Consider the following 14,779-nt stretch of genomic DNA (forward strand, 5'->3'; position numbering starts at 1 on the left):
CTGGGTACACTTCATCAGAACCCAGTGATTGATCCACCCAGAATTCTATAAATATTTCAGAACTAATCCTTTGCTCCCATTCCCTCCAATAGTTGATACACATCCTGTAGTTCACAAACAGTCTCACCTCCAGAATAATTTGTAAAAAAAAAAGAAAGCAATCTATTTAATCTCAGCAATGAGTCTACATCCTCCAGAATCAAATTCCAGCTTCATCCCTGAGCATCCTTTCCCTCTGTTCTACTGTTTTACTTTTTAGATCATTATATCAGCACAAACTATTTCCTTTTACATTGTCTGCTGGCCATCTCCCCTCCTTATCTCAGTAACCGCCTCAAGCCCTTCAATGAGCTAGATCACAGTGCTCCTCCAGTTTTGCCCTTCTGTACTCCTTGCTCCCTTTGCCCCACCATTAGTGGCTATTCCTTCAGCTACAAAGGCTCTGGAATTCCCTCCCCAAACTTCTCTACCTCTCCTCCTCTAAGATGCTCCTTAAAATCTCTTTAACCTGTCCCAATATCTCCTGACCTGGCTCAGTGTCATATTTTGTTTGATAACACTACTGTTTGAATGTTTTACTGTGTTAAAGGCACTATATAAATGCAAGTTGTTGTTCACTGTCCACCCTTCATATCTCCCTATTCCATATTTACTGCACGTTCTATATTGTTCAGGATTATCTTTAGATTTATGAGTCTCAATTGAATCATTCTTCTTCCTTTTATGTTTCAAGTTCATTTTGAATCTCTATTTCTCCACAGCTCACTGTGGGTGGGTGCTGGGTGGTGGGGGAGTTGGGGAGCTTTCCACCAGAGCCTCTTGGTCAATCGATACAACTTCATTGTTTACATTGGACAGAATGGTCCCAGGTTTGTTCTAAGTGCGGTAGCGGGCGTGAAAAAAGACGTTTTACCCGCCAGCCGCAACGGCAGGCTTTCACGCCGTATCATTCCCTTCCCGCCTCATAAATTATGCAGTTATGGGAAACACAGCGGATCGCTAGTGGGTGGCCTCAGATTGGCCCACCACACCGTTACCTCGGCGCTTCCTCACGCCGGGCGCCATATTTAAAATGCACCCGCGTGGACACTTCTGAATGCTTGCAGTCCAGGACTGCTCCAGTGAAGACATGGCCCCAAAATCCAGGAAGACTACAGCCCCCCGATTCAGTGAAGCATCCCTGGGATGCCGTCTGGATGCCGTGGAGGCCCGGCGCCAAGTGCTCCACCCCTGCTCTGGCCCCAGGAGGCCCAATAGTCTCACCATTCCAGCTTGGGAGGTGGTGGCAGAGGTGGTCAGTGCCAACGCTGCACACAATAGGTTGGCCATCCAGTGCGGAAAATGGACGAATGATCTCATCTGTGTCACCAAGGTAAGTCAATGATCTTATCAATCTCAATTCACCCACTCACATGCCTACCACACATTCATTGGCATCTCACTACCAGCTCAGGGGACATCACCACTCACTCTCTCACACACACCCTCACCTTCATCTGGCCTCATCTCCTCTGGAGAAAGCCTCTTCATCTTGTCTATGGCTCCACTCAGCATACACGCACACCTGGCATCCCTCTCATTTGGCCTGGCATGCGCCTTGCTCACACTCTCTCCATTGTTCTTTATGCAGGACAAGATCGCACACAATCACCGAGGTCCCAGACTGGGGGTTGAGTGCCAGACATCAAGGTCCTCACTCTGGTCAAGAGTCATGCGTTGGAGCTGGCCAGAGATGACGTCAACAGTGAACACCAACGTGAGGATCCTGCTCCATGTGATCACTCTCTCAATGCTACTCTGAGTCCATTGTTCTGTGTTCAACGTGGCTGCCAAGCACTAATAATCTCTGCATTCTCTCCTAGGCACATCTGACACGTTGCCCTCAGGCAACCTTGAGCCTGACTCTAATGCCAAGAGGGTGAGGACCCTGAAGGCAGCACTATTGAAGACCCATCACGGAGCTCACCCGCACCCTCCACCAGCGCAGCGACACACACCTTGGTGGGACCTAAATGTAGAGTAGCCTCAGGATCACAATCTGGTGAGCACAATCTGTTCCACAGCAGGTGGAGGCAGGGACATCCTTGGCTGCTGGCATTCGGAGAACTACTGGAGGCAAGGAATCTGCTGAGTCCGAGTCATATGATGAGTTTCTGGACTCGGTCGTCAATCAGTTGGTGGAGCTGCAGAGACAACCACGGGAACATCAGGAAGGGATGTCTGGTGCATTCCTCAAGGGACGATGGAGAAGTCTGTGTGCCTTCAGTCCAAGGTGATAGCGCTGGCATGCTGACGCATCGAGGTCAACGTTGGCAGGATGGCAGCCACCATGGAGACCTTGGTCCAGGACATCAGTCCTGCACTGTTGCGCGAGCTGACCTCCATCGCGAACGCCATAGTTGGCCTGCAACAGTGTCAGCGCAAGAGGGGTGTGGGGCAGCTCAATCTCATTCCAGCTTCCCCTTTTCCTCAAGGAGTCAGTCAGGCACCCATAGTGAGGGAGACCAGCAGCTCAACACCCCGGGGCCATCCACCCAGATGACTCCAGGAATGCCCGGCCGGTCCAAATCCCCTCTTCCTGTGACCCCTGCAGTTCCAGCTCCACAGGCCTAGGAGGGTGCAGCTGGCCCGCAGCAGGACACCCAGGTCTTGGCCCTCCAGAAGACACATGCCAAAGTCATCACAGACAAGACACCGCTTTCAGCAGGCTGCCTCCACCTCCACTGTGGATGATGGGGGAACACCAAGATGTAGCGGTAGAGTTAGGAAAGTTAAGAAGATGTAATTGCACAGCCTTGGCACAGGTGTTAATCACTTGTACATAATGTTCAGCATTGTCAATAAACTCTCAAGAATGTCTCCATGCCTATGGCTCCTTGTTATGATGAGTGGTGTTCATGTCATTCAGATGTGAAACCTTGGTTCCTGCACAGGATAAAGGCAGGTGTCTCAGTCCAGGGCCTCTTCCCTGTGCAGTCCATAGCCTTCAGACAAAGTGATGGCCCAGCTTCACTCACTGGACACATTAGTGATGCCTGCACCTCAACGGTGCAAGTCATTGCTGTCAGATTGTCTTGATCAGGTATCACAGAGTTTCATCATTGTCTCTGTGTGTTCACAGCACCTTTTGAGGTGGGGGCTAGCCTCCCATCTCTTCAGCAACTGTGACTGGTGATGCTGTGCTCCTGAAGGGGTCAGGTGCTAAAGGCTGGCAAAGGATCAGGTGCATTTAAAGTTTAACGGCTGTGTCTCCATGATATGACCCTGATCACAGAGCACAAGCATGTTGCCCTCGGGCAGACAGGAGTCAGACATTCACAGAGGCAATGTGAAGACCTCTGGCGTGCCCTTACTGCATGTCGTGATCATGCTCCTAGAATCATGCGACTATCAGGGCCTCCGCTGCACCTCTATGGCATGAGCCTGAGCACTGAAAGTATGTGTGCTGCCATCAGCCACACAGGAGTCAATTATTCACAGATGCAAGGTGAGGATGTCAGGACTGTCCCCACTGCACCTTGTCTTCATCCTCCACGAATCTTGTGGCTATGAGGGCCTCATGAGCGCACTTGCTTCACCTGGCCAGTGCGATGACCTCTTTGTCAGCATCCTTGCCTTCGAGGACGTTATCACCATCATCCCGTTTGACGTCATCTTCATTGGACGAGACGTGCCACTTTTCCAACTCCTCCTCAGCCAACTACTCCCCCCATTGCAGCGCCAGGTTGTGTAGCGCGCAGCAAACTACGATGATGCGCAACACCCTTGGTGGACTGTATTGCAGTGCTCCAGCTGACCTGTCGAGGCACCGGAATCTCACTTTCAAGATGCCTATCATTTACTCCACCAAAGTCCAGGTTGCGGCATGAGCCTTGTTATACCGTCGCTTTGCTGTAGTCTGAGGCCACCGCACGGGCGTCATCAGCCATGTCCTCTGTGGGTAGCCCATGTCCCCGAGAAGATAATCCTGCAGCCTCTGTGGACCCTAGAAGATGCCAGGGACCTGAGAACTGCTAAGGATGTAGGAGTCTTGGACGGTCCCTGGAATCGTGCGCAGACATGTAGGATGCATTCGTGTTGGTCGTATATCAGTTGAACATTCAGCGAGTGAAAGCCCTCGCAGTTGATTACTTGATGCCACAGAGATCTAAGCACCACGTGAGTGCAGTCGATGGCACCCTGCACCTGTGAGAAACTTGAGATCTGTGCAATTCCCAGCGCTCTTGCTTCCTGGCTTTCTTGATTCCGGTCAAAATACACAAAATTCTGTACCTTTCTGAAGATGGCATCCGTGACCTCCTGGATACACTTGTGTGTGGAGGCTTGCAAGATCCCGCACAGGTCACCTGTGGAGTCCTGGAAGGAGCCACTAGCATAAAAATTGAGCGCCGCAGTCACTTTTATGGCCACTGGCAGTGGATGCCCTGCATGTCCCCATGGCGCCAAATCCTGCAGCAGGTGGCAAATGTGATCCACCATTTCTCTAGATGTGCACAGTTTTTGGCGACACTGGTTCTCAGTCATCTGCAGGAATGACAAACGCCGTCCATAGAACCTGGGTCTAGCGATGCACCTACAAGCAACAGCTCTCTGGATCTTGAGCTGCATGCCCAGCAGGCCCTGCTGCCCCTTCACCTTAAGGGAGGTGCTCCTTCCTTTGCAGAGGCAGGCGCCTCTACTGCACTCTTCTTCTTCTTCACTGCTCCCTATAAGCCATGAGGCATACCACCAAATCACCAGGTTTCATGATCCTGATGTTCTCCTCATGCAGGATCAAAGAGAGAGATGCATGGGTTAGTATATGTGTCCTAGGAACTTCTCTTTGTTAAGTCTGATGGCCCCTTCATGCATGCAGGAGAGTGCTGGCCACCACTTGGATGGTCAGTGTATATTGCGCTTCATGGCTGTCCAAAACCCCACCCGCCTCTGTCCCACTCCGCCTGACCGAGTGGCAGCAGCTTCGGCCACTGGACTGCATTCTGTGCTCTCAGCTCAGGCGCAGGCATTAGAACCATACAACCATAGAAAAGTTACGGTGCAGAAAGAGGCCATTCAGCCCATCATGGCTGTGCCAACCAGAAAAGGATGAAAAAGGAACTAGCCGCTCATTTTAATCCCACTTTCCAGCACCTGGTCCGTAGCCTTGCAGGTTACAGCGCTTCAGATACAGATCCAAGTACCTTTTTAAATGAGTTGAGTGTTTCAGCCTCAACCACTGATTTGGCAGTGAATTCCAGACGCCCACCACTCTCTGCGTGAAAAAGTTTTTCTTCATGTCCCCTCTAATCCTTCTACCAATCAGCTTAACTCTATGCCCCTCGGTATTTAACCCTTAGCTAGGGGAAACAAGTCTTTCCTGTCTACCCTGTCTAGGCCCCTCATAATTGTGTACACCTCAATTAGGTCACCCCTCAGCCTCCTCTGTTTTAAGGGAAACAACCCTAGCCTATCCAATCGTTCCTCATACCTGCAATTTTCAAGCCCTGGCAACATTCTTGTAAATCTTCCTTTGTACTCTCTCCAGAGCAATTATGTCTTTCCTGAAATGTGGTGACCATAGCTGTACACAAAATTCCAGCTGTAGCCTAACCAGCATTTTATACAGTTCCATCGTTACGTCCCTGCTTTTGTATTCAATACCTCGTCCAATAAAGGAAAGCATTCCATATTCTTTCTTTACTGCCTTGTCCACCTGCCCTGCCACCTTCAGGGACCTGTGGACATGCACTCCAAGGTCTCTCACTTCCTCAACCTCTCAATATCCTCCCATTTATTGAGTATTGCTTTGTTTGCCTTCCCCAAATGCATTACCTCACATTTTTCCAGACTGAATTCCATTTGCCACTTTTCTGCCCACTCAACCAAACCATTGATATCATTCTGAAGACAACAGCTATCCCCTTCAATATCAACTACATGGCCAATTTTTGTGTCATCTGCAAATTTCCCAATCATACCTCCCACATTTATGTCCAAATCATTAATGTATACAGCAAACAGCAAGGGCCCCAACACTGAGCCCTGTGGAACATCACTGGAAACCATTTTCCATTCCTAAAAACATCCATTCTCCTAACTGCAAGGATGCACTGTTAACTTGAACCATGAGGGATACTGGTCCAAACCTTAATAAAGATATGGCAAGGGGCTCTGAGTGACTTCACCCATGACTGCGCCATGGCCACCTTTTACAGGGGGATTCTACAACTTGCCCATATGGCCAATTGTTCTGCTGCTCCCTAAAACGCACATTAATTTGCAGTCTGAACCCGAGGGGCGAAAAGTTCCAGAGCACTTGGTGGCACTTTCATGCTTTTGCGTTGCTTGAGTGGGCAGAAAAGCTTCACAGGCCCAACTCCAAGCATGTCAATGGAGCTGCTGCTGAACGATCTCGGCTGTGGAAGAATGCTCACTTTTGACAAGATTTTCCCACCCCCTCCCCTCTCCCCACCCCCAGCATGTGCTTGTGCACTTCCTTCAGTCTGTACTACCTTGTAACCACCCCCGCCCCCCCGGCCTCACCTGCATTGGAGCCCCTGCCCCAGCACTGCACTGAAAGCCAGCTGGGAAAAAGCAACTTGCCTGTGCCCCCTACCGAATGAGCAGTGCCTCTTCCTTGATGTCCTACAGGTGATGCTCACATTGCGCAAGCATGCATGCACTCAACTCTGAGTTCCCCTCGGAGCTCAGCTCACCAGGTGCACACCTTTTAAAGGCAGTCGTGAAGCACACTGTTCTGAGGTTATGCCGATGTGGACAGCAAATTTAACTTGGGGGGATGATTCTGGTGAGCAGGGCTTATAATGAGATGCTAAAGTATTGACATTAGGTTCCCGGCATATAGCAGTGGGAAATGCGGCCCGCTTTTGATGGGTGGCGCGGGCGATCACAAACTGGCTTCATGACAGCATAAAACTGATTTTTGGCCCTCTCACCATATTATCTGCTCATGCCCACCATGACGCCCACCGCCAACAGGACCACATGATTCCACCCTTTGTTTGTTCTGGAAAGTTACACAGACTGATGTGAGACCACCTTCCACCCCCAACACATAGAAACCAACCACCTTTATCATTATTATATACTTCACCCATCTCATTTTTGAATATTTCCACCACTGACTCTTCAAGTTTGTTTGGTAAATTTCCTGCCCCAATCACTTCTAATCCGTTCATCACTCTTCAGTTATCACTTCAGTGAAATCATTGAGGTCATGGCCCTCCTTTCATGAGTTCTGTCAGTTGTGTGGACTGCCTGAAGTGGAAGGGACTTCCTTGGTTATGATGAGTACCTATTGTCTGTTGCTCAGATACCAGGGACTGAGAGATCCGATCAAGGACGGGCGCAGGAATCTGGAGGACAATACACGGCTTTATCAACTGTTCCGGGATCTCGACGCGGGGCAGGCCTGGGTTCAGGAGAAGTTGCTGTTGGCTACATCCAAGGATGTCGGACAATCGCTGAACGCTGTACAGAGCTTGCAGAAGAAGCACCAGGTGAGTCACCTGAGGAAACCATTTGTTCAGGGACATAGGTCAGTCCCGGGACGAGGGTGAGGCTCGTTTAAGAAGTAACCAGTGCGCTTGTTGGATTCTGTTCTATATGCAGGCTTTGGAGAATGAGATCAGCAACCATGATTCCCTGATAAATTCTGTAATCGAGACAGGACAGAGTCTTGTGAAGGGTGGGCACTTTGCTTCTCGAGAGATTTCAAAGCGACTGTGGGAGCTGAAGGATGCGGTGGAGACGCTGAAAGAGGAGGCAGAGAAGAGGAGCAAATTGCTAAGAGAGGAGCTTGCAGCACAGCTCTTTTTCTCTGAGGTAGGTGCTTGGTTATAACACTTGAGAAGCTCACTGCCTCTCCTAGGGATCATCCACTGACAGTGGGCAACAACGTGGCAGATGGAATATAATGTGAGGTTATCCACTTTGGTATAAGGAACACATGTGCAGAGTATTTCCTAGATGGCAAGAGATTAGAAAATGTAGATGTACAAAGGGACCTGGGTGTCTTTGTCCATGAGTCATTAAAAGCTAACATGCAGGTGCAGCAGGCAATTAGGAAGGTTAATGGAATGTTAGCCTTTATTGCAAGAGGATTGGAGTACAGGGGTAGTGAAGTCTTGCTTCAATTGTATAGAAGCTTGGTTAGACTGCACATGGAATACAGTGTGCAGTTTTAGTCCCCTTACCTCAGAAAGGATATTATTGCCAGAGAGGGAGTGCAACGAAGGTTCACCAGACTTGTTCTGGGGATGGCAGGACTGTCTTATGAAGAGAGGTTGGGGAAACTGGGTCTGTGTTCTCTAGAGTTTCAAAGAATGAGAGGTGATCTCATTGAATCCTTCAAAATACTTAAAGGAATAGTCAGGGTAGATGCAGGTAAGATGTTTCCCCTGGTCGGGGAGTCTAGAACCAGGGGACAATTTCAAAATAAGGGGGTAGCCACTTAGGGCTGAGATGAGGAGAAATTTATTTACTCAGAGGGTTATGAATAACAAGAACAAAGAAAAGTACAGCACAGGAACAGGCCCTTCAGCCCTCCAAGCCTGCGCCGATCATATTGCCTGTCAAACTAAAGCATTTTGCACTTCCGGGGTCCGTATGCCTCTATTCCCATCCTATTCATGTATTTGTCAAGCTGCCTCTTAAACACCACTATCGTACCTGCTTCCATCACCTCCTCTGGCAGCGAATTCCAGACACTCACTACCCTCTGCATAAAAAACTTGCCCCGCACATCTCCTCTAAAGTTTTCTCCTCTCACCTTAAATCTATGTCCCCTAGTAATTGACTCTTCCACCCTGGGAAAAAAGCTTCTGACTATCTACTCTGTCCATGCCACTCATAATTTTGTAAACTTTTATCAAGTCGCCCCTCAATCTCCATCGCTCTAGTGAGAACAATCCGAGTTTCTCCAACCTCTCCACAAAGCTAATAACCTCCAGACCAGGCAGCATCTCGGTAAACCTATGATAAAAGCAAAAAACTGCGGATGCTGGAAATCCAAAACAAAAATTAAAATACCTGGAAAAACTCAACAGGTCTGACAGCATCTGCGGAGAGGAACACAGTTAACATTTCGAGTCCGTATGACTCTTCAACAGACCTAAGGAAAAATAGAAAAGAGGTGAAATATAAGCTGGTTTAAGGGGGGGTGGGACAAGTAGAGCTGGATAGAGGGCCAGTGATAGGTGGAGATAGCCAAAAGATGTCATAGACAAAAGGACAAAGAGGTGTTGAAGGTGGTGATATTATCTAAGGAATGTGCTAATAGGTGACATTAAAGGTAGAAAGCAGGATGAGCAAGGTACAGATAGCCCTAGTGGGGGTGGGGTGGGGGGAAGGGATCGAAATAGGCTAAAAGGTAGAGATAAAACAATGGATGGAAATACATTTAAAAATAATGGAAATAGGTGGGAAAAGAAAAATCTATATAAATTATTGGAAAAAAGGGGGATCGGCAAGGGGGTGGGGATGGAGGGGAGAGTTCATGATCTAAAATTGTTGAACTCAATATTCAGTCCGGAAGGCTGTAAAGTGCGAATGACAGAGCAGGCTTGATGGGCTGAATGGCCTTCTCCTGTTCCTATGTTCTTAGGTTTCAAACCAAAGGACTTGCAACCATGTCAGTGACTGTGAGAATCAGATATCAGCAGGTAATCTAGTAAGCAAACAATGACCTGTGGTTAGTTCAATGAATGTCACTGCATGATGCAGATCCAAACAGTTCTCTCTCCCTTCTGATTTTCTGTATTCCCCTGCCATTCACTCACCCTCCTGCCACTCTGACAGAGCTGTCCTGCTGCAAGGCTTTGGCAGTGTTGCCCCTTTCAGCAGTTCGCTCTGTTTGATGGCTGTTCCTGTTATTCTCACCACCAGCTGTGCACAAGCCTCTGTGATCCAGACACTAATAAACCAATGTGGCAACTAAGTGCCTCCATCTTTTGCAAAGGTCACAGGAAGAGGGGGAGTTGACGATCAGGCCAAAGCCACCATATATGGCAAGACAAGTTACTGAGACTACAGCCTGGTTTTTGCAATGAATGTGCCTGATCTGTGTGTGTGATAGTCTGAATCAGTAAATGCTGTACTCTCACTGTTGATCTCTGCTCTCTGGCAGTTGTTGGAAGCTGAGTTATGGATGGAGGAGAGGAGACCACAGCTGGAGAGCTCAGACTACAGGAAAGACGAGGAATCCACACAGGTGCTGCTCCGGAAGCTGGAAAATGTTGAGTTGGATCTGGTCAGTTACAAGTCCAGGATGCTCAAACTGAGGGAAACAGGGAATAATCTTTCCAGCATGAGCCACCCTGACAGGTACATCCCAGGAATTCTCCACAAGACCTTACAATGGAATATAACAGACAGGAAACAGGTGGAGGATGCCATATCTGGGCTTCAGGAATGACAGAAAAGGAAATTTAAAGGGGCTCTGACCATGTCATGTTCATCAAATAGAGAGAGTCAGAAAGAGAGCAGGAGAATTTTGACATTGCACAAAGTGAGGGAGAATGATAATGGGCGGTTAGATTAGCATTACTGACAAACAGGGGTCAGTTCAAATACCACTGTTTTCCTCGTCCCACCTGTCTGTAAACAGAAAGATTTTTAAATTACTTTTTTTCAGAATAAGCGGTCGCATATTTTCCGAACCCCTCGGTTTTTGTGTGATCCATTCTTACTAATAACCCCATAGCAAACCTGAGTTAGGATTAACTCAAAAGGTTAATTTATTTTTATGCATTCAAAGCCCGCAAAAAGGAATGTTCACAACTTCCCATGCCGCGTTCACACAGATAAGGAAAGGATAGATGAAGGTAATGATACAAAATTTTCCAGTAGAGTCAGGTTAGATAGGCAGGTGGTCCAACCTAGACAGAGTTTGCTTCTGTGTGGCCTGCCAGCTGGATGTTAAACAGCAGACTGGATGCACAGCTCAGAAAGGTAATATTAAACTGCTCAAAAGGCTGGAGTATTAGGTCATATGACCTTCCTTCTCCACAGTGACTTCAACAAAGGGTGTTTATCCAGCGTCTGGAATTTGGCTTTGTTTTCAGGACTGATGATGTCTAGCCATTAAGAGTTGAAAGGATGCCATTTGTGTTGAGGGTCTGGGATTTGGGAAGCTATTGTCTCAACAGACCCATGGACTCCACTAGCAAGGTTGGCTTTATAAAATGCAAGTGGCATTCCTGTAGCTCCGTTTGAAATTGGCCTGTACAGTCCCAAATGGGTTTTTTTAATTCATTTATGGTATGTGAGCATCGCTGGCTAGGCTGGCATTTATTGCCCATCCCTAATTGCCCTTGAGAAGGTGGTAGTGAGCTACCTTCTTGAACCATGTGGTGTAGGTACATCCACAGTGCTGTTAGGGGGGGAGTTCCAGGATTTTGACCCAGCGACAGTGAGGGAACAGTGATATATTTCCAAGTCAGGATGGTGAGTGGCTTGGAGGGGAACTTCCAGGCAGCGGTATTCCCATGTGTCTGCTGCTTTTGTCCTTCTAGATGGTAGTGGTCATGGGCTTGGAAGCTGCTGTCTAAGGAGGCTTTGTGAGTTCTTGCAGTGCATCTTGTAGATGGTGCACACTGCCACTGTGCGTCGGTGGTGGAGGAAGTGAATGTTTGTGGATGGGTTGCCAATCAAGCAGGTTGCTTTGTTCTGGTTGGTGGCAAGCTTCTCAAGTGTTGTTGGAGCTGCACTCATCCAGGCAAGTGGAGAGTATTCCGTCACACTCCTGACTTGTGCCTTTTGGATGGTGGACAGGCTTTGGGGAGTCAGGAGGTGAGTTACTCGTCGCAGGAAACCTAGCCTTTGACCTGCTCTTGTAGCCACAGTATTTACATGGCTAGTCCAGTTCAGTTTCTAGTCAATGGAAAGCCCCAGGATGTTGATAGTGGAGGATTCAGCGATGGTGATGACATTGAATGTCAAAGGGTGATGGTTAGGTTCTCTCTCGTTGGAGGCGGTCATTGCCTGGCACTTGTGTGACGTGAATGTTACTTGCCACTTGGCAGCCCAAGCCTGGATATTCTCTGGGTCTTCCTGCATTTGGGCGTGGGCTGCTTCAGTATCTGAGGAGTCGCATATGGTACTGAACATCGTGCAATCATCAGCAAACATCCTCACTTCTGACCTTATGATGGAAGGAAGGTCATTGATGAAGCAGCTGAAGATGGTTGGGCCTAGGACACTTACGACTCCAACCAGCGGAGAGTTTTCCCCTTGATTCCCATTGACTGCAGCTTTGCTAGGGCACCTTGATGCCACATTTGGTCAAATGCTGCCTTGATGTCAAGGATACTCACTCTCACCTCACCTCGGGAGTTCAGCTCTTTTGTCCATGTTTGAACCAAGGCTGTAATGAGGCCAGGAGCTAAGTGGCCCTGGCGGAACACAAACTGAGCGTCAGTGATCAGGTTATTGCTAAGCAAGTGCTGCTTGATAGCAGTGCTGATGACTCCTTCCATCACTTTACTGATGATAGAGAGTAGACTAATGGGGCGGTAATTGGCCAGGTTGGATTTGTCCTGCTTTTTGTGTACAGGACATACCTAGGCAATTTTTCACATTGCTGGGTAGATGCCAGTGTTGTAGCTGTACTGGAACAGCTTGGCTAGGAGTGTGGCAAGTTCTGGAGCACAAGTCTTCAGTACCATTGCCGAAATATTGTCAGGGTCCATAGCCTTTGCAGTATGCAGTGCCTTCAGCCATTTCTTGATATCACATGGAGTGAGTCGAATTGGCTGAAGACTGGCATCTGTGATGCTGGGGACCTCCAGAGGAGACCGAGGTAGATACTTGGCACTTCTGGCTGAAGATTGTTGCCAATGCTTCAGCCTTATCTTTTGCACTGATGTGGTGGCCTGCCCCATCATTGGCTGGGGATATTTGTGGAGCTTCCTCCTCCAGTGAGTTGTTTAATTGCCCACCACCATTTATGATTAGGTATGGCAGGACTGCAGAGCTTAAATCTGACCCATTGGTTGTGGAATCACTTAGCTCTGTCTATCGCTTGCTGCTTATGCTGTCGGCATGCAAGTAGTCCTTTGTTGTAACTTCACCGGGTTGACATCTCATTTTTATATATGTCTGGTGCTGCTCCTAGCATGCCCTCTTGCACTCTTCATTGAACCAAGGTTGATCCCCGGCTTGCTGGTAATGGTAGAGTGGGGGATATGCCAGGCCATGAGGTTACAGGTTGTGGTTGAGTACAATTCTGCTGCTGCTGATGGCCCACAGCGCCTCATGATGGCCCAGTTTTGAGTTGCTAGATCCGTTCAAAACATATCCCATTTCGCACGGTGGTAGTGCCACACAGCACTATGGAGGGTATCCTCAATGTGAAGACGGGACTTTGTCTCCTTGACATCCTCACTCTTCCTCACCAACCTGCCTACCGCAGAAGCATCTGTTCATGACAGTATTGATAGGAATGACCATCGCACAGTCCTTGTGGAGATGAAGTCCAAAATTTCAACATTATGCATGCTATTAAGTTCAGTGGTGAGTCTTGGGATGAAGTCCAACCGTCAACATTAAATGCATTTGGTGCAAGCTTTGGTCAGAATATGTGATAATTTTCATGGGCTTACCTGCAATGAAAGTCCAGCTGATACAAATGAGATTGTTTACCTTTCTCGTAATGTGGGTTTTGATGAAGTTGATGCAGGTGATACGGGGAAGCTGTTGAAATCTCAAAATGAAGCATTATCAGATGAAGATCTGATGCAATCAGAGAAGATGAAAGCAAATTTGGGGAGGATGATGATGATAGAGATAATGAAGAAACCAAAGTCACTAAAACAAAAACAAAAATACCTGGAAAAACTCAGCAGGTCTGGCAGCATCTGCGGAGAGGAGCACAGTTAACGTTTCGAGTCCGAATGACCCTTCAACAGAACTAAGTAAAAATAGAAAAGAGGTGAAATATAAGTTGGTTTAAGGGTGGGGGGGTGGTGGAACAAGACTCGAATGGGTCATTCGGACTCGAAATGTTAACTGTGTTCCTCTCCACAGATGCTGCCAGACCTGCTGAGTTTTTCCAGGTATTTTTGTTTTTGTTTTGGATTTCCAGCATCCGCAGTTTTTTTGCTTTTAACAAAAGTTACTAGTCAAATTACAATGAATAAATTAAGCAAGTTATTCATTTTAGCTGATGAGATGCAGTCTATCATTCAAGATATGGACTCCATGGTAAATCTTAGCTTCAGTGTTTGCCGTGACTTGGATAAATCCATTGAATGTTACACAGCAATCTACAGGAAAAGGTGGAAATTTGCTAAGCCGACTAGGATGAACCAGTTTTTCAAGAAAAGTCAATCAACTGCAAGCATCAGTGTCTCTCCATCAGCTCCTTTAGTTACTGCTACCGAGTCCGATAATGATAAGTCTTCTACAGGCTCAGGCAGCTAATCTTCAATCTCCACCATACTTTAGATGCCAATAAAACAATTTTCATAATATTTTGTCACTTACTCATGTGTTTCTGTGTTTCATCAGTATATTAAATACATAAAAATAGTTCTTCAAGCTAGAAATTACAGGTCACGAACAAAACCCACCTTTATTATATGCCTTCTTATGGGAAAGTTATTTTCATTTAGCACATCTTTGTTTAGCATGCTGTTTTTCAGAACCCGTTAGGTGCACTAAACAAGGGTTAGCTGTACTTGCATTGGAAGTAGTACAGTGAGGGTTCACTAGATTAGTCCCTGGAATGAAGACGGTGATCTCATTGAAGCATACAAGATTCTAAAGCGGCTTGTTAGCG

At 47.5% G+C, this 14,779-nt stretch overlaps 1 protein-coding gene across 1 annotated transcript in view; it reads left to right on the top strand.

Moving 5' to 3' along the window:
• The window catches only part of sptbn5 (spectrin, beta, non-erythrocytic 5), a 259,281-nt gene that overhangs the window by 191,820 nt on the left and 52,682 nt on the right, over nucleotides 1-14,779 (top strand). The window contains exons 53-55 of the mRNA XM_078563287.1: nucleotides 7,313-7,499; nucleotides 7,612-7,824; nucleotides 10,127-10,323. Coding sequence (XP_078419413.1) covers nucleotides 7,313-7,499; nucleotides 7,612-7,824; nucleotides 10,127-10,323 — 597 coding nt within the window. The remainder of the gene's footprint in view (nucleotides 1-7,312; nucleotides 7,500-7,611; nucleotides 7,825-10,126; nucleotides 10,324-14,779) is intronic.

This window comes from Cetorhinus maximus, chromosome 18 (genome assembly GCF_964194155.1).
Source record: "Cetorhinus maximus chromosome 18, sCetMax3.hap1.1, whole genome shotgun sequence".
Taxonomy (NCBI): Eukaryota; Metazoa; Chordata; class Chondrichthyes; order Lamniformes; family Cetorhinidae; genus Cetorhinus; species Cetorhinus maximus.